Source organism: Pan paniscus, chromosome 13 (genome assembly GCF_029289425.2).
Source record: "Pan paniscus chromosome 13, NHGRI_mPanPan1-v2.0_pri, whole genome shotgun sequence".
Classification (NCBI taxonomy): domain Eukaryota; kingdom Metazoa; phylum Chordata; class Mammalia; order Primates; family Hominidae; genus Pan; species Pan paniscus.
In genome coordinates this window covers 48443200-48463741 of record NC_073262.2, presented here as the reverse complement: position 1 = coordinate 48463741, position 20542 = coordinate 48443200, and the positions used below count along the sequence as shown (strand labels likewise).

Here is a 20542-nt window from a genome sequence, read left to right as displayed (position 1 = left end):
GGGAGGCAGAGGTGGGCGGACCACATGAGATCAGGAGTTTGAGACCAGCCTGGCCAACATGGTAAAACCCTGTCTCTACTAAAAATACAAAAATTAGCTGGGTTTGGTGGCACACACCTTTAATTCCAGGTATGTGGGGAGGCTAAGGCAGGAGAATCACTGGAACCTGGGAGGCAGAGGCTGCAGTGAGCCAAGATGGTGCCACTGTGCTCCATCCTGGTCCACAGAACGAGACTCTGTCTCAAAAAAAAAAAAAAAAAAAAAAAAAAAAAAATATATATATATATATATATATATATATATATATATATATATATATAGTGAATGGCCCAAGTCTTCATCGGAGGTGGAGGAGGGAGGGGCTAGAAATGACACACAGGTGTGCAAAGACCCCAAGGGAAAGAGGACACACGGGAGAGAGGACGTGCGGCCCAGCAACTGGCGATGCTGGCCAGTGGACTCCTGTGGCTGCCAGCTCAGCAGCCCTCCTGCTTTTGTTAGAGCACCTGCCCATCACAGGCCAAGCCCCTCAGGAGAGCCACAGAAACATGAGCCAGGAGCTGGGGAGGCCCCAGATCCTGAGCTAAGATTCCTGGATGGCCCTGGCTGATGCTTGGCCGGTCTGCTGGTCCTTCCATCTGACAAATGCCCAGTGTCCCTCTGATAAGTTCCTTTTTACTTTCACCTAAATGGCTCTGCTGTCTCTGTGCTGGTCCCCCACCTTCCTGATGGGTGTGCTTGCCTCAGCCGGGAAGGGGCTGTGGAGCCACCTCACACTGGCATTTGCTTGTGCTGGGCCCTTGGCTCACTCATGAACCCCGGCCAGCTTCCCAGACCTGACCAGCAGGTGAGCCCTTTCATTTGCCCAGCACATTCTTAAAATTGGAGGTTGAAAACCTTCAGGCAGGGAGTGCCCCCGTGGGCCCCACCACCCCCTGCTGTCATACCCTGTGGTCTGACCCATTTAAGCCCCTGCTGGGACCACTTCTCCTTTTCTTCCTGCAATCTGACTTGTCCTGTCTTTCCTTCTCAGCTGCAAAGGCTACCTGGGCCCCAACAGGTCCCCTAAACCCTAGCACAACCCTTGTACTATTGCAGTGTGTTAAGTCAATCATTTCTAACCCCTTTTTTTTTTAAGAGATGGGGGTCTCACTTTGTCACCCAGGCTGGAGTACTATGGTGTGATCACGGCTCTCTGCAGCCTCAACCTCCTGGGCTCAAGAGACCCTCCCACTTCAGCCTTCTCAGTAGCTAGCACTACAGGCATGCATCACACCTGGCTAATTTTTTAAATTTTTTTGTAGAAAGAGACTCACCTCATTGCCCAGGCTGCTCTCAAGCTCCTAACCTCCAATGATCCTCCCACTTCCACCTCCCCAAGTGCTGGGATTACAGGTATGAGCCACCACGCCCGGCCTCTAACACTATTGAAAGGGAAGGTAGAGCTCTCTGCAGAGCCTAATTTACAATCAGTTGTGCGGGTAAAAGCGAATAGTAATGAAAAATGAATGAATGATGAGATTATTGATCAGTCTTTTGTTTCTGAAGGCATCTTTTATTATGGAAATGTTCACACGTACACAAAGTAGAGAGCATAATGTCATGAGCCCCCACTCACCACCCTGCTTCCACAGTTAGCCACATCTGCCTAATCTTGGGTCATCTCTTCCTCCCGCAGCCTCCCCACCTTCCCACACACACAATACCCACCTCCTGCAGCAAACTGGGTTATTTTAAAGCAAATCCAAGATGCCATAACATTTCAGCCATAAACATTTATATCTTTAAGAGCTATCTCCAAGGGATAAGGTCTCTTTTTTTTAAACATAACTACCATTATCACAACAAAAAAATTAACAGTAATTCCCAAATATCATCAAATACACACAGTCAGCATTCAAATTTCCCCGAGTTGCTCTCTTTTTTTCATGCATTGAAAGAATTAATATTTTTGGCTTTTATTTTATTTTTAAAAATTATCTCTTAAATGTCTTTTTACAAGTGGTTTATTTGAATCTGATTCAAATGAAGTCCAGCATTGTACTTGGTTAATATATCTCCTATATTGCTTTATCTGTAACAGTTCTCCTCTCCCCTTGGTTTTTTTTTTTGCTTTTTGTTTTTTGTTTTTTTTAGATACGGAGTTTCGTTCTTGTTGCCCAGGTGGAGTGCAGTGGCGTGATCTCAGCTCACTGAAAACTGCCTCCCAGGTTCAAGCGTTTCTCCTGCCTCAGCCTCCCAAGTAGCTGGAATTACAGGAGCCCGCCACCATGCCTGGATAATTTCTGTATTTTTAGTAGAGATGGGGTTTCACCATGTTGGCCAGGCTGGTCTGGAACCCCTGACCTCAGGTTATCCGCCCGCCTTGGCCTCCCAAACTGCTGGGATTACAGGCATGAGCCACCTCGCCTGGCCCCTCCTCTTGTTTTTTGCCTGTCACGTATTTGTTTTGTTGGAAACCCGAGACATTGGTCCTATAGACCTCACTCTATTCTGGATTTTGCTGACTGCATCCCCATGGAGTATGTTTGTTTGTTTGTTTGTTATGAAGTCTTGCTCTGTCACCCAGGCTGGAGTGTAATGGCAGATCACAGCTCACTGCAGCCTCAACCTCCCAGACTTAAGCAATCCTCCAGCCTCAGCCTCCCAAATAGCTAGGACTACAGGCATGCACCACCACACTCAGCTAAGTTTTTTGATTTTTAGTAGACAGGATCTCACTGTGTTGCCCAAGCTTGTCTCAAACTCCTGGCCTCAAGCAATCCTCCTGCCTCAACCTCCCCAGAGTGCTGAAATTACAGGTGTGAGCCACCACACCCAGCCCCCATGGAGTTTTGACATCTCCCTGTATACCACATATTTCCTATAAACCAGTAGCGAACCTAGAAACTTGTCCAGCTGAATCTCCATTTCTTTGGCGTGGATGCTTCCTGGGTGGCACCCTGCACTTCCTGCTACATCACACCAGGAGGCCCCCGTGTCTGGCTGCTTCCCTTCCTGTTCAGTGAGACTGAGCAGCGGGCACAGGTGCTACCCCCAGCCCACCCTTTGCTATTCACCCTGTGCTGATCCCCAGGCAGAGCCACACTTCACGAGAGGGTCACACTGTATGTATACCCAGGGAATAAGAGGTCACTTCAAGACGCTTAGTTATTCTCAATATTTTTAAATTTCAGTCTCAAACAGAATGCAATTTCATCTAGTTTATAAAACTTAACATACATATACTGCTACCTCAAAGTAATCAATCCAACACTTGGCCAGTTAATATGACCTAATTTCACATTTACCTGTACATTTACAGCATTCATACCAGAGTTATTCTGCTACCACACAGAGATTTCAACTTTATTATATACTTTAACGAAAATGGTATGTGAGATGGATATTATGTCTATTTACTTAAGGGTTATTTTGCAGAGTGACTTACTAAATGGAAAAAAAACCTGTATGGTCTATATTAGTAAGAAAGTAATTTTTGGAGTATTATGTAAAAGGAATTACAGAATTGGGAATAAGCTGTTTCAGGCATGATGACAAGGCAAGAGCATCAGGAAATCACGGTGTTTCCTCTTAGCAACCGGTGAGCAGCAGGAAAGGCAACAGAACTCCTCAGGACCCAGCACTCCCGGAGCCACGGCTTCCCAGAGAGCCTGGCACAGGCACACAGCTGGGTGAGGGTTCTTGTGTGGATATTTAAAACAACACCATCAAGATAAAAATATTGTTGTCTCTGTAGCATCTCTATTTATGTATTTATTTTCCCTTGAAATAAAAATGTTCTAAAGTTACATTGTTTTCCATGCTGCCCGTTTTATTACTTCTCACAACTTAGGCAACAAAATTTTACGTCGTCATATTTCCAGTTCTTATACGTCTGCTCTACTCTGTATTTAGATTTGGTTAGAAAATCTGATTATTCTTGATTTCACCAGGAGCTTTCTTTTTTATTTCTTCCAAATAAAAACTAATAGTCAACTTCATTAGGCGTTATGACTAGAAAATTAAGCACTCGTTGTGGAGAGAAAAGTAAGAATACAGCCATTTTATTTTATTTTATTTTATTTTATTTTATTTTATTTTTCAGAGAGGGTCTCACTCTGTCGCCCAGGCTGAAGTGCAGTGGTGCCATCATAGATAGCTCACTGCAGACCCAACCTCCTGAGCTCAAACGATCCTCCTGCCTCAGTCTCCCGAGTAACTAGGACCATAGGTGTGCACCACCACGCCTGGCTAATTTTTGTATTTTTGGTAGAGACAGGGTTTCACCATGTTGCTCAGGCTGGTCTCGAACTTCTGGCTCAAGCAATCCTCCCACCTTGACCTCCCAAAGTGCTGGGATTACAGGCGTGAGCCACCGCACCCGGCCAGCCCTTTTAAGTTTGAGCCCTTTAACAGGATCTAAATCTGGTGCTCAGGATAAAATGTTGCCTCTGGTGCTTTCTTCCCATAATTACAGTATTACAGAGGCATTCTTAATGTTCCCTCTTCAAATTAGAAACAGTAAGTTGAAATTGCCTTCAACTTACTGTTGATGGCAATTTGAGCCCAGATGCCAGTATTAGAGAACATATATTGAAGAACTGAATTTGTAAGTAAACCACCATTTCCCTGTACAAGTAAATGCATAGGATACTGCCAGTCATTAAATATTGAGTCTAGCACAATGTATGAAGCATAAAAATTCACTGCCACTGGTTTTTAAACAGCTGTTTCCCCCAAAGAAAGGGCAACTTCTGGTATGCACCAGTAAAATAGCAACCTTTTTACATTACTTTGCATAAAGATTTACAAGTGTCCCAGGACCTGGGAGGCCAGTCTATAACAAGACAGCCTTTAGCGACATCGCTTTCCTTCTCCACGGTGATCAGCGACACACAAATACCCACTGTGTGTCGGCGAGCTGGTCTGCTACATCAGCCCAGGTTTAAAATCTAGGCTTACTTTCTGTTAACAAATCGCACGTGGATGGGCCCCCCTGGCGTCAGGAGCCCGTGGGTTTTTGCATGAACAGCTTTGGTCTGAGAAGATGTTTTGATCTCAAAATGTTGAAGCAACTAAGAAGAGAAAGAGAGAGAAGGGGTCAGAATTGGAACAGCAGAAAATTCTCAGTGCTCCCTGAATGCTTTTACTCTTCCTGTGGCGGCACTGGGCTGCAGAGAGCGCAGGCAATGAGCACCCACATCCAGCTTTTGGAGGCTACAGAACCTCCGGGTCAGTGGGAAGCCCGCTGTTTGGAAACAGAACTTTAGATCCCGTACCAGAGCCGAGGCATGTCCACTAAGCAGCTGGGCAGCCGGTGGGACAGAGATGCAGGCAGATGCTCAGATGACTTAAGTTTCACTTGCCATTTCAAATTCTAACTCTTTTGCTTCCATTGCAGGTCTAGATGAAGAAGGCATCAAAAGAGCAGGGGGAAATGCGGAACAAAGTGAAATTCCGGGTTTCCTGCTGGTTCCGAAACTGCAGACACTTCAGACCCGGCCAGAAACAGAGGCGGAGAGAGCTGAATCCTCCAAAAGACTTCACCGTGCTACTATCCTGAATTTAAATATTCTTGGTTCGTAACTTTGATTCCATTTCTCATTTCTACAGTTCAAAAGCAGAATCAGCCCTGCCTCCCAGGGTAAAATTGGAATGTACCTACACGGTGAGTTTGAAAGAACACCTAAAGCAATTATCTCCCCCGGCGGCCGGCTAGAGCTTGATGTTCAAAGTCAGCCCTGGGCTTAGGAATACAGGTAACCTGCTCTAAAGACTTCTGTCCACGGACAGGCTCCTGGGGGGAGGAGGGACCTTGCTTTCAGCCCATTTGGAAAGGGCAGGGGGCAGATGAGCTGGCAATACCATAGTCTCCTACTTAGGGCCCAGGCTGTCCCCGCCCTGCCCTTCCTCTCTCTCCAGCTTTGTCTCCCAGGCAAAGAAGCTGCACCCAGGATGGGCTGGGGCTCCAGGCTGGGGCCCCATGGCGTGATTACAGCTCTCTGCAGCCTCAACCTCCTGGGCTCAAGTGATCCTCCAACCTCAGCCTCCTCAGTAGCTGGGACTACAGGCATGCATCACATCTGGCTAACTTTTTAATTTTTTTATAGAAACAAAGACTCGCTTTGTTGCCCAGGCTGCTCCTGAACTCCTAACCTCCAACGATCCTCCCACCTCCGCCTCCCCAAGTGCTGGGATTATAGGTATGAGCCACCACTCTCCGCCTCTAACACTATTGAAAGGAGAGGTAGAGCTCTCCTCAGAGCCTAATTTACAATCACTTGTGCTGGTAATAGTGAATAGTAATGAAAAAGGAATGAATGATGAGATTGTTGATCTTGGTTGGTACCTTTGATTCCATTTCTCATTCCTATAGTTCAAAAGCAGAACCAGCCCTGCCTCCCAGGGTAAAACTGGAATGTACCTACACAGTGAGTTTGAAAGAACACCAAAGTATCCATCACCCTAAAGCGATTATCTCTTTAAGGTATCTCTTTTAAATAATTAAGAGTCAGACAGGGCACCAAGGCTCAAGGGTCAAGGCTTGCAATGGGGACGCAGGCGGAACTCATGCCTTTGTCACTATTAAAGAAATGAGCTGAACAGCATGTCTTCAGGCAGCTACATCATTTGCTGGCATCTGGGTGGCTCAGCCTAAACACCTAACCTCTGACCCCTCGTGCTGACCTCTCAGAAACGCCTGCTCATTCCCATGCGGTAGAGGGAAGACTCGCATGTGGACATGTGGGTCTCCTAACTTCAAGGCCATCGTGCCACACGGTATTTTTTCTTTTCTGAGTGGTTTGTTTGTTGAAAAAATTAAAACTATGCAGGAGACAAAAGACAAAAAACACTGCCCCCCCGCCCCCCTACATCCAGTTTCCAGCTCCCAGGGAGCTGGGGTGGATCTTCCAAACATTTCTGTTCAATCAAATATCTTTTTCCTGATTTTAAGGGAACACATTAATATCACACCATGAAAGCTGTCCCTTTCCTTCCCAGTAGCCTTCAGGCACGTTCCTGTACTGTTGGGGCAGACGCCATTTATTTGGTTAAGAAAGGCCCCACTGTTGGGAGTTGAACAATGAGAACACATGGACACAGGGAGGGGAACATCACACACAGGGGCCTGTCAGGGGGATGGGGGGAAGAGGAGGGAAAGCATTAGGACAAATACCTAATGCATGTGGGGCTTAAAACCTAGTGGACGGGTTGATGGGTGCAGCAAACCACCATGGCACATATATACCTATGTAACAAACCTACGCGTTCTGCACATGTATCCCAGAACTTAAAGTAAAATTAAAAAAAAAAAGAAAGAAAGGCTCCACTGTTGCTTCTGTGCCAAGAGACTTTCTTCATTAATTGGGGTTGAATTTTATCAATTATCTTTTGGGATGCTCATGTAATTTTCCTCCTTTTTATCTTGGTGAATTCTACTGACAGATTTTCTCTAGGCAGACCATCCTTGCATTCCTGAATACACCTGATATGTGAAGATGCCTTTCCGTTTTATACATTCAGCCTGCCAACTGTTGATTTTGCATATTTTCCATCTTCAATTATTAATCAGTCAGGCCAGCCTGTAGTTTTTATTTTCCATATCATCCTTTCCAGGTTTGAATATCAAGGTTATGCAAGTCTCGCAAAATGAGACTTCCTTTTTCTATTCTCTATTTATATAAGATGATGATTACCTGTTCCCTGAAGGTTTGATAAAACTTGCCAATAACCCTGTCTAGGTTCAGGATATTTTAGGGGTAAATCTTTTTACCACTGACTCATTTCTTTGATCTGCTCTCACTGATTCGATATCTTAGGTCTGTTCTCTTTCATTTGAGTCAATTTGGATCACTTATATTTTTTCTAGTAAACAGTATGCTTTATCTAAGTCTTCAAATTCATTGGCAAAAAAACTGTTTTAGGTATTTTCTTGATTAAAAAAAAAATCAACTCCTGTCTATACAGTTGTGCCTTCCTGCTCATTCCTGGTACTATTTGTGCCTTCTCTTTTTTTTTCTTTTTTTTTTTTTTTTTTGAGACAGAGTCTTACTCTGTCGCCCAGGCTGGAGTGCAGTGGCACGATCTCAGCTCACTGCAACCTCCGCCTCCTGGGTTCAAGCAATTCTCCTGCCTCAGCCTCCCAAGTAGCTGTGATTATAGGCACCCGCCACCAGGCCTGGCTAATTTTTGTATTTTTGGTAGAGATGGGATTTCACATGTTGGTCAGGCTGGTCTCGAACTCCTGACCTCATGATCTGCCCGCCTTGGCCTCCCAAAGTGCTGGGATTACAGGTGTGAGCCACAGTGCCTGGCTTTTTTCTTAACAATTAAAAATCATGGGCCAAGCGTGCTGGCTCACACCTGTAATCCCAGCACTTTGGGAGGCCGAGGCGATGGATCACTTGAGGTCAGAAGTTCGAGACCACCCTGGCCAACATGGTGAAACCCCGTCTCTACTAAAGATACAAAAAATTAGCTGGGCATGGTGGCAGGTGCCTGTAATCCCAGCTACTCCAGAGGCTGAGGCAGGAGAATCGCTTGAACCCGGGAGACAGAGTTGCAGCAACCCGAGATTGCGCCACTGCACTCCAGCCTGGGTGACAGGGCGAGACTCTGAAAAAAAAAAAAAAATCATGGGCCAGGCACAGTGGCTCACACCTGTAATCCCAGCACTTTGGGAGGCCAAGGCAGGTGGATCACTTGAGGTCAATAGTTCGAGACCAGCCTGGCCAACATGATGAATCCCCATCTCTACTTAAAAATACAAAAATTAGCTGGGCGTGGTGATGGGCACCTGTAATCTCAGCTACTCCAGAGGCTGAGGCAGGAGAATTGCATGACCCCAGGAGGCGGAGGTTGCAGTGAGCCGATTGCGCCACTGCACTCTAGCCTGGCGACAGAGCAAGACTCAAAAATAATAATAAAATAAAATAAAAACCGTGATGCTCCCTTTCTACACTTGCCCAGGTAGAAATGAGGACTTTTTAAGCAAAAACTTTAGCAGGTATATTCATATGTTGACAGCAGCAAACAAGACCCCATCACGAGCTCCAAATACCATTTCACCGCTGGCCTCTTGCTCAGGTGTCTACCCCGGTTCTTCAGGCAGCCAGAGCTTGGGGGCAACAAGCCTCCCTCCCAACTCACCGATGCCCTCCGGGAGGGTGCAGTGGCTGCGGGAGGCACAGCAGCATTTTAGGGAGCTGAGACCTTCCTGAAAACACTCCCCACAGCAGACTTAGTGCAGGGCTCAGAAGATGAGAACAGCTTCCACTTCTTGGGCACAGACTCTGTGCGTGGACTGTTTTTACTCCTCACACACCTATCAGGCAGGGATTTGGCCCCTTTTGTAAATGACGTGACAGGCTCAGCTCAGGTGGCTGAGAAACCTGCCAAGGTCCCGGAGCCAGCAAGTGGCAGAACTGAGGGTGAAGCCAGCTTGCCCTGAGCTCCCCCTACACATCGAGCTGCCACTCACATACTCCCAGGGACAGGGGCAGCGGCCACATCCACACAAAGGTGGGATGGCCACTTGGTCCCACCAGCCCCACCCCAGCAGAGTCTCATGGGCCACCTGTGCCTCCAGAGCCAGCCCTGAGCCAGCGGGGGTTCTCCCCACACCTCGTTCTCTGCCTCCTCCCTGGGCAGTAGACCCTTACTTTCTCCAGCTCTGGTGCCCACCCTGAGCCTGACCATCCAGAATCCCTCTACCCCTCCTCCCAGCCAACCAGGCTTCCCTGGTCCCTTACTCTCCCTTCTGCCCGGCTCCGGTCTCCCAGTAAGCCTGGAGGGGGCACCTGCATGACTTGTAGGGGAAAAGTCAAGACACCTGGATCCTGCCCTGCACCTGCCACTGTGGGACTTGGCAAGTGACTGTTGCTTTCTGAGCCTCGGTTTCCTCATCGGTAAAATGGGGAGATGAGGTCACCAGGCACTCCCCACATTCTCCAAATGTTCAGGCAACGATGGAGCTCCCAAACCTCGGGCCAAGGTTTCCCGTCGCTGAAACAGTCTTCTCCAACTTGCAGGAGAGGCTAATGGGTGGAATTTTCTCCGCCATTGACTTTACTTTTATAAAATGTCCTTCAGGTGTTATTTAGTTCCTGCTATAGCCTGAACCCAGATACGGTGCAAACCCAGAATTATGTATCTTCACATGTAAGGTGTTCTCTAACAACACCCAGGGCTTCCTGATGTTTCACAACCTAAGAAGCTTGAGAACCACTGCTCCGTGTAAATGGTTGGGTCAGTTAAACAAAGGAGACCAGCAAGAGCACCACTGTGCCTTTCCCGGGGGGGGAGCCTGCTGCTGACGGTGCCTGAGAGGCCAGCTTCTAACTGCAGACACGGCCACTAGAGGTGGAGGCGGGGTCCCCAATCCCCACAGGGCCTCGCTTAGACTTCCAGGGTTTCTCAGAGTGTAGCCCACGCACCGCACCATCGGCATCGGCAGCAGCAGTGGACACCCCACCCCTAACCCATCAAACCCGTGACTCTGCAGGCGGGGCTAGGAGTCCGCCTTGTAAGGTGCTCCCTGCTGGCTTTATGCTCCCTAGCGTTTGAAGACCACTCATTTGACTCCCGCTCCCCTCTCTCCTAACTCACCGTGTGGTGGCAGGAGAGCTGGGCTCTGGGCCCCTGGCACCCCCAGTGACACACACCCCATCCAAATCTTCAGGCCATGGCCTGTCGTCCACCCACATGATGGATGTGAAGGAGGAGTGAAGCAAGGCAGGAGGCCATGGGGTTGAAGATGGTTACCACGGTTGGAGGATGGGGTGGGCACGGGAGATGGGGAGGCATTTTCAAAGGATTTCATGCAGAGCTCTTATTTTTGGATAGGATCTCACTCTGTCGCCCAGGCTGGAGTGCCGTGGTGTGATCACGGCTCACTGCAGCCTTGAACTCCTGGGTTCAAGTGAGCCTCCCGCCTCAGCCTCCTGAGTAGCTGGGACCACAGGTGTGAGCCACAGTGCCTGACGGCTCTTGATCTTAAGTTTCCAAAACCGTCTTTGCTTTTCAACCTGGAAGTCTTTATCCTGTTGTGCCCAGTAGAAAGAGGCCGAACCCAAAGGCCAACGTTTGGCCTCCACGCCCTACCTGGATCACGACGAGGTGAATCTCCAGTTCTGCAATTCTCCGCCCTATGCAGCTGCGAACCCCATGACCAAAGGGGATGGATCCAAAATTGTCAACTCTATCTAAGTCTCCTTTCCGCAGCCAGCGCTCAGGCCGGAACTCCTTGGCCCGAGGGAAGTTCTCATCCTGGTACGATGTGGCATAGTGGCAAAGGGCCAGCTGGGTCTGAGGAAATCAGGGATGACAGAAAAGGGATAAGGAGCAGAATCACTCAAGAGCAGGGCAGGGCCCAGAGCCCTAGCCGGACAGTCTCCCGGGGTGCTCCCGCCTGGGGGCCGCCTGGGTCCACTCACACCCAGGATGGCAGCCGCTCCCTCCCTTCCCACTCCACACTGCACCCCAAATGTCACTGCAGCCACTGAGAAGGCCGTCGAGCCCTTCAGAGACTCCCAGCGGTGACTGGCCACTTCCACACGGCCTGGGGAGCAGGCCAAGGAGCATGGGCTGCCTTGCTGGTGAGCAGTAAATTTCCAGAGCAGTGAGATCACACCATTCCCTTCCTTTCTCCCAACACCCCATCTTCATCTTAAAATACATGCAAAAGAAAAGGAAACCTATTGATCTCTGCTTAGGGACAAAGACTTCCTGAAGGTAGAAGCAGATTCCAATTCAACCCCGACCCGCAAGGCCTGGCCACCCCCATGGCCCCAAACTCACGCCTTTCGGAATCAGATACCCGCCAATAACCAGGTCTTCCTGGGTGACCCGGCCGTTCCCTGGCAGCACTGGAAACAGCCTGGAAAAGAGCCAGCGGGGACGGGAATGGCGTGGTGACTTTCACAGTATTTTATTGAACATTCAGAACCCTGGATATATTCCCATTTCCATTAAAAATTCTTAAAAAGTAACACATGGTACATTTTCAACTGAAACATTTTGCAAGGACCTTTGCTGCTTCTTTGCTGGCTTGCTTTACCAGCGAGTATTCTGAGGAATGTGGAAAAGATTCCCAAAGCAAAACATTTGCAAAACACAAAGCCAAGCCTTTCACATGCCATTGTGTTCCCAGGAGGGAAAATTCCAAGTTTCTAATATTTTATGTGACCACGGGACCACTTTATCAAGGAATAGTTCATAGGACTTAAGGCCCCATGAAATGCATTTGGAGAAAAGATACTTCAGCGATCAGATTATCTCAGAAAACCCTGAATAAAACTTTAATTGACAAATACCAATAAACCCCACAGCCAGCTGCTTTTTTTTTTTTTTAATTTTGAGGTTCAACAGCATGCTATATAGGTTGACGGTCATTATCAAGTCAGCTTTGAAAGAATTCTTTAGTATATACTGCAGAAAACAAGCTTTGCTTTTTGTCACAGCATTTCCTCACAGAGGATGCCGTGTTTGGGGGAAGGGATGTCATCCGTCCCTAATCCCACCTCCTACCCAAACCATCCCCTCAACCCAGGACAACCCACATCCCTCCGGCTTTTCTGTTTGTCAGGAAAGCCCTGTCTGGGAGTAATTGAGCCTCACTGGGTGGCGTCTCAACCCAGATGAGGACATTCACTCAAGAACCATGAGGTTTGTATCCAGGTCTGCAAATCAGCTGAACAGCCCAAACTATTTTCCTAACAAATCGATCTTGTTTCGTGTTATCTTCAGAGGAACAAAGTCAAAGGCCATTGACCCAGGAACATTTTGGGAAACCCCCAGTAAGCCAATTGGCTAAAGCAGGGACAATATTCAATGACTGCTCCAAAGATCTTTTTCCTTTTTTTTTTTTTGAGACAGAGTCTCGCTCTGTTGCCCAGGCTGGAGTGCACTGGTGCAATCTTGGCTCCATCACCTAACTTCAAGTGATTCTCTTGCCCCAGCCTCCCAAGTAGCTGGGACTACAGGTGCCTACCACCACGCCCTGCTAATTTTTGTATTTTTAGTAGAGACGCAGTTTCACCATGTTGGCCAGGCTGCTCTTGAACTCCTGACCTCAGGTAATCTGCCTTGGCCTCCCAAAGTGCTGGGATTACAGGCGTGAGCCACTGCGCCTGGCCCAAAGATCTTTACAGAGAACAAAGATTATGTCGACCCGTAAAACAGAATGGTCTTTCTGCTATTCTGACAAGAGCAGAGAAAAAATAACAGTCACGAACATCCTCATCCTGAACAGGTCAGCCGGGGGGGGCATTTGGAGGACTTGTTGTGATAGAGAACCAGGGACGTAAGGGACACAGTTTGTTGACGGATTCTGGTGAGCCTTTTACCTCAGGGTTTCCTTAAGGAGAGCTCTGACCAGCGGGACCTTGGGGACATCAGCTGCAGTTGGAACATGCCTTTCCCCTAAATTCTTCACAATCTCCCGGTACACCGTCTGCTGCACTTCTGGGTGCCTTGCCAGGAGGTACACCGTCCAGGACAAGGTGAAGGACGTCTAAGGAGAGAAAGTGGCAGACACAGGCAGGCAGTGAGTAACACCAGGGACTGAAACAGACGCGGTGGCAGGTAGGAAGTCCCCTGGGAATACACACACAGCACGAAGTCAAACTCATCCAATTCCATATAGCACCTAATGTCTTACTAAAAACGAAAGACTGTTTCCTTAATTCATGGCAAATAAATAAATAAATAACTGAATGTATTTGGCAAGTGACATCGACTCTATGATTCATGTGCTCCTGTCATGAAGAGCCACAGGAAAAATGATCCTGGAGCTTTTTTTAATCACTGAAGAGCAATATGTCAGGGATGCCGTGGAGCCTGGAGGATCTGCTGGGACTTTGTGTGACCTTCTTTGCAGGGCTTGCTCGGTGTGTGCCAGAAAGGGCCTCAGGCTGACCCCCAGCATCCCCAGGATGCTGGGCCCGGCCCACTCTGGCTGCCCTAATCTAGAGATTGGAGTGCACAGGAGATCACTAGTTAGCCATCGTGTCCTGCCTTCATCAATTAAGGTCCACACAGAGCAAGTCAATAACTCGTCTATGCAAAGCAGTGTCTTTTTTTTTTTTTTTTGAGACGGAGTCTCGCTCTGTCGCCCAGGCTGGAGTGCAGTGACGCGATCTCGGCTCACTGCAAGCTCTGCCTCCCGGGTTCATGCCACTCTCCTGCCTCAGCCTCCCGAGTAGCTGGGACTACAGGCGCTTGGCACCACGCCCGGCTAATTTTTTGTATTTTTAGGAGAGACAGGATTTCACTGTGTTAGCCAGGATGGTCTGGAACTCCTGACCTTGTGATCTGCCCACCTCGGGTCTCCCAAAGTGCTGGGATTACAGGCGTGAGCCACCACGCCCGGTCAGCCATGTCATTTTTTATACCTCTTCTCAAACCTTTCTACTTATTGAAAATAATTGTTTTATTCTCGTAGGTCCCAAGATTTTTGCTAAAATCAATAGTATCTATGGGACTACATTTCACTCTCTAGTAAACAAGGAAATGCCACAGTATAAAGGCCTTTCTCTTTCACCAAAAAAAAAAACTAATTTAAGCAGGCAATATTGATATCATTTTCTTGTAGAAGATATCACGTGTTTTAGAGGGCAGCCCTCTTGTTTATATAATATAATGTGCAAGGTCTTATAAATTATAAAAGTTTACTTAGATGCTTCCTATCAAGAGAATAGAAAATTTCTATTTAGATCACATTTTTATGGAAAAAATGTGGTATATCCATACAATGGAATACTACTTAGTAATAAAAAAGAATCAATTACTGTTCTATGCCACCACATGGATGAAGCTGAACCATTCTTCTGAGTGCAGGAAGCCAGATGGAAAAGACAGCATGCCACATAATTCCATTCTCATCAATGTTTAGAAAAATGTGGCAGTCGTTTCATAAATGATTCCATCTGTCAACAATCTGTATCGCATTATGCAGTTTAAATGGAGTTGACTATGCATAAGTTATACCGCAATAAAGTCATACTAATTTTTAAAAATCAGTATGAAGTTGTAAGAATTTGTCCCCTGGCTTCTACTGTAGGATGCTAAAAGGAACAGCTTCCTTCTGAATGCCGCCTCATTGTGATGTTCTTAGTTACCACCAGGGGGCAGGAGGCACAAGCTCAGCGACCAAGCCATTCATTGATTTCTTCACCTTTCAAGTGGTGTCTTAATTTGAGCGAATCCACACCATCACATTCAGGTAGTTAATTAGAATTCCCATTGATTGCATCATTTAGTTTGCATTTAGTTCATATACTTTTTGTTTTATTGTTGCACAAAATCCAAAAGAATAAGGAGTTTATGCTGTGTGGGTTTGTTTTTGTTTTGTTTTGTTTTTCGCTTTTACATGCTTAAGTGATATTACAATAAAAATAAAGCCTTGAGGCTTTTTTGTCCCTTTAAGATGTAGGTCTGTGCGGGGCGTGCCTTATTCAAGGCCGGGAAGCACCCGTGCAAAGGAAAAGCTTTGAGATGATGGGCTTGGTTGTTTAGTTTCCCCACCTGTTAATGAAGTCAATGACTCCTACCTTAGAGGAAGCTGTGAGACAGGCAGGGTGTGCGTGCAATGCTTTGGAAACAGCGAAGCGTCACGCAATCTTAATTCTCTCTTTCCACCCGACCACCAGCAGCACCCCAGCCCGCAGCTTCCCCAGTTTCCAGCCAGAAATTTCATTATCTTCCACCCACTGAAAGCATCAGCCTAGCTCCTCCCTGTTTTGCCACTTCCTTTTAGCAAATTTTACAACTGCTTTCACCTGTACCTACATGGCGATCATTTTCACACGTATCCTATTAATTGTATCATATTACACATGTGCTTTTGAAAGGAACTTGGCTCCTTATTCCCCCCGGACCATGCCACCCCCAGCCAGCCAAGAAACCCATGCTAACTATCTAGTGTGTTCCCTCCACGCGCTGCTCTGTGTTCGCACAGTCACGGACAGATGTGCAGATGCACACAGCCGGGAGGGGGCGGTGCCGCTGCATCTTACTCACAGGACACAGTATACATGCTGGTCTGCCTCTTCCTTTCCCATCGGATAGCCTGTGGGTTCCCCCCAGGTTAATGGGCAGTGCTCTGTCTCATTCTGATATGAACCCTCCCTGGTCCCAGTGTATCATTGATCTGCCATGCTACTGGGCTCCATTCACAGGGAATTTGTTGATACACACACACACACACACACACACACACACACACACACACACGCACACATGCACTCATCAACCAAACTGCTTTAGTTTACTTTCTTTACACTCTCTTTAGCAGGTTTTGGTTTTGAAGTTATGTTGGCTTTATAGAACAAATTGGGGAGTGAATGAAATGAATTCTTGGCTTTATAAATAAATTCCATGGCCTGAAATATTTTAAATGATAACTAATAAGGTTTTTAATGTCTGTACCCTCTTCATGTATGAAATTATGAAACAATGACAAAATGTTTACAAATCAGGAATGATTTGTAAACTTTAAACATTTATTATAATTTTGTGTGTGTGCTAATGGAATTTTGGTTATGCTTTTCACAGAAATCATTATGCACCTTACATTTAATATACAATCATGCATCGTATAGTGATGTTTTGGTCAATGATGGACCCAATATACAATGGTGATCCCATAAGATTATAAAGCCACATTTGTACTGTAGCTTGCCAATGTTTAAGTATGTTTAGATACACACATACTTACCACTGTGTTCCAGCTGCCCACAGTATTCAGTACAGTAACATTCTGTACAGTCGTGTAGCCTAGGAGTAATAGGCTCTACCATGCAGCCTAGGTATGTGGTAGGCTACCATCTAGGTTTGTGTAAATACACTCTAAGATGTTCACACAATGACAGGACCACCCAACAACGCATTTCTCAGAACAAATCTGCATCATTAAGTGAGGCGTGACTGCATACACAGAGTTTTCTCCTCCTGGAGCCCCTCAGCAGTGCAGCAGGCCTAGTACAAACATGAACAGTGTGCTAAACAAATCTGCCTTAAAAGTAGACAACGGCCAGTCGCAGTGGCTCATGCCTGTAATCCCAGCACTTTGGGAGGCCAAGGCGGGTGGATCCCCTGAGGCCGGGAGTTCGAGACCAGCCTGGCCAACATGGTGAAACCCCCGTTGCTACTAAAAGTACAAAAAATTAGTTGGAAGTGGTGGCGGGCGCCTGTAATCCCAGCTACTCTGGAGGCTGAGGCAGGAGAATCACTTGAACCTGAGAGGCAGAGGTTGCAGTGAGCCGAGACCATGCCATTGCACTCCAGCCTGGGCAATAGAGTAAAACTCCATCCTCCCCCTCCAAAAAAGTAGACAACGTCCATGAGGTGATGAGGAAGGGTTTATCGTGTGTTGCTTGCTGAGAACAGGACCCCCAGACTCACCGTGTCGACGCCGGCCAGCAGCATCTCAGTCACGTTGGCGTAGATCTCCTGCAGCGTCAGCGCCTGGCTAAGGAAGAGGTATGTGAGAAGGCCCCCGCTCACCCTCCGGCCTCGGTCCATTTGGTACTGTATGTCCCTCAACTTGTTGTCAACATGAATTTGGCCTGTTTGAAAACAGTATTTCTTTTGAAAGGAGTTTGGGTTGAGAATCATCTTTTCAGTCTCAAAGCCCTCTGTCCTCCCAGTAGCTTAACTAAACCAGTGGCAGGTGACAGAGGGTAAGGAAACCCAATTTATCTAATGTCAACCTGGGAGTTTCACTCACACACTTGCTTATGTAAATGAATGAAAAGTTAAAAGACAAGCTAAACGTATCTTCCTTTTTAAAAATAAGCTGTAGGATATTTGCAGATGTTTGCTTTACTAATCCAATAGCCAAATAAATTATTTATATGAGTAACAAAATGCAAACTCTTTTATTTTTTTCTACCACACTTTCAGAAGAGAAAATGAGTGGAGGGGAAAAGGCCACACATTATTATCTGGGATGTTACCATACAGCACAGACTTCAGGACTTCTATATTCAAATAAATGTTGTGGTTGTTGTTGATTCCTTAAGACAGAGGCTCGCTCTGTGGCCCAGGCTGGAGTGCAGTGGCAGGATCTCGGCTCACTGCAACCTCCGCCTCCCGGGTTCAAGCCATTCTCCTGCCTCAGCCTCCCAAGTAGCTGGAATTACAGGCATGCGCCACCACGCCCAGCTAATTTTTGTATTTTTAGTAGAGACACAGTTTCGCCATGTTGGCCAGGCTGGTCTTTAACTACTGACCTCAGGTGATCCTCCCACCTCGGCCTCCCAAAGTGCTGGGATTACAGGCGTGAGCCACTGCACCCAGCCTAAATATTGATCTTGAAAAGACACCATGAAACACTTTATTCAGTGTTAGCATTGCTCTAGAACATTGTTCTAAGCATTTTGAAAATAATTTCTTTATTTTCGGACATGCTTTTATAGTAAAAATTTTAGTCACATAAGAAAACAAATCTCTTTGTAATCTCACCTTGGATTTGAACAAAAATTGTAACATTCAAATGAATGTGCGTGGACCTGAAACTCTACATTTTAAGCACTGACCAATTTATTTGGAGTAAAGACACCATCTTGCATGGACATTTACTTGTACCTGTCCCTGCTAGCATGCTAGTGAAAATAAAAATTATTTTAAAATGAAAAAACTGATCATGTTACCTGTAGTCACAACCCACATGCTTTTTGCTTCTTTGAAAAACAAATCCATGGCCAGGCGTGGTGGCTCACACTTGTAATCCCAGCACTTTAGGAGGTCAAGGTGGGTGATCACCTGAGTTCAGGAATTCAAGACCAGCCTGGCCAACATGGTGAAACCCCATCTCTACTAAAAATACAAAATAATTAGCCAGGCATGGTGGCAGGTGCCTGTAATCGCAGCTACTCAGGAGGCTGAGGCATGATAATCACTTGAACCTAGGAGGCAGAGGTTGCAGTGAGCTGAGATCACACCACTGCACTCCAGCATGGGCGACAGAGCCAGACTCCGTCTCAAAAAAAAAAAAAAAATCCAAAAGTTATGGGTCCAAAAACTAACACGTGACTACATCTAGGCATCCTCTGCTATGGTCACCCATTGTCTGGATGAGAGTTAGACACACAACACGGCAGGTCAACCTGCTTCTGCAAAAGGTGCTCTCAATTCTTCTCTTACTGAATTTGAAGAGTCCATCCCAGGACCTGCAGAATTCCCGCCAGGGCTTTGGGATGAAGGGGCGAAGCCATCTGGGGATGGCGCCTGCATACATGGAGGTCTTGAACATGCTAAACATGAGCTCCAGGGCCTCGATGTATTCCACAGTCAGCTGTGGGATGCTGTTTTCCAGGCAGCCCAAACGACTCTCATAAAGGATGGTGGCCACTCCTAGACAGGAAAGAGAATTTGAAAACCCTCTTCTAGATTATTTACCATACCAACAGGCAATGTTGGGCCATAAATGCAACTTTCAAACGTGGTCCAGGTGCCTTTCACGAATGAGGCATCGTCCCTCCGAGGATTTCTCTGCGTCCTGAACTGCAGGGTGCTGGCATTTAGGGCTGACAGGTGGTGCTGTTGCTGCTTCACCTAAGGAGCCCCACAGCCCTTGGAGGCACAGATGAAGAAGCCCACTCTCTGGAGGAAATTCGAAGACTCTGAGAGTTTAAGTAGCTTGGCTAAGGCTGCAGAGGAGGACCCTGGGACAGATCTGGAGCACAGGTCTGAAATGATGAGCCCTGGGGAAGGGACAATCACCGAGCGTGTCGCTGCTCTCCCCCCACACCCTCCTCTCAGGAAGGAGTCGGCAAACCCCACAGGGCCTCTCCCTGCCCCACCTGGCCACTGGGGATCGCCTTCCAGCCACTTGCCCAACTTGAGGAATTGAAAAGTGACTCCTCCTGGCCAAAACGCAGAGCCCAGGCCTGGAGAGCTAAAGGCTCAGCAGAAGTGGCCTGGATGAATCCGTGTCGGGCAGAGCTGTGAACTGTATTTACCAATCACTTCTGGGATGATTTTGTTACTAATTTTAGAGAAAATTAACATCAGAACTCTGCAAAGCTAACTTGAGTGAAACTTGAAGGTAAGCTTTTTTTAAAAAAGATGAGAAAGCTGATAGAAAGTCCTCCAAGATGCATTCTATTTTTTTTTTTTTTACACAAACATCACCATGTTAGACCAACATGCTTTTTTTTTTTTGAGATGGAGTTTCACTCTTGTCACCCATGCTGGAGTACAATTGTGTGGTCTTGGCTCACTGCAACCTCCGCCTCTCTGGTTCAAGCGATTCTCCTGCCTCAGCCTCCCAAGTCGCTGGGATTACAGGTGCCCGCCACCATGGCCCAGTTAATTGTTGTATTTTTAGTAGAGACAGGGTTTCACCATGTTGGCCAGACTGGTCTCAAACTCCTGACCTCAGGTGATCCACCCGCCTCGGCCTCCCAAAGTGCTGGGATTACAGGCGTGAACCACCGCACCCAGCCCCAAGATGCATTCTTAAGTAAAGAGAAAGCACGGTGCAGAACAGTATGTTTGGTGTACTACCCTTTATTGTTTAAAAATAAAAAGAATATTCACATGCGTTTTTCTGTAT

The 20542-nt window shown here is 47.0% G+C and overlaps 1 protein-coding gene across 1 annotated transcript in view; it reads right to left on the bottom strand.

Moving 5' to 3' along the window:
• Window positions 1-299: 299 nt before the first annotated feature.
• Window positions 300-20542, bottom strand: part of CYP27C1 (cytochrome P450 family 27 subfamily C member 1) — a 37572-nt gene continuing 17329 nt past the window's right edge. The window contains exons 4-9 of the mRNA XM_034954245.3: window positions 19129-19338; window positions 17386-17549; window positions 13329-13495; window positions 11782-11860; window positions 11086-11289; window positions 300-5057 (exon numbers count right to left, since the gene is read on the bottom strand). Coding sequence (XP_034810136.2) covers window positions 4941-5057; window positions 11086-11289; window positions 11782-11860; window positions 13329-13495; window positions 17386-17549; window positions 19129-19338 — 941 coding nt within the window. The 3' untranslated portion in view covers window positions 300-4940. The remainder of the gene's footprint in view (window positions 5058-11085; window positions 11290-11781; window positions 11861-13328; window positions 13496-17385; window positions 17550-19128; window positions 19339-20542) is intronic.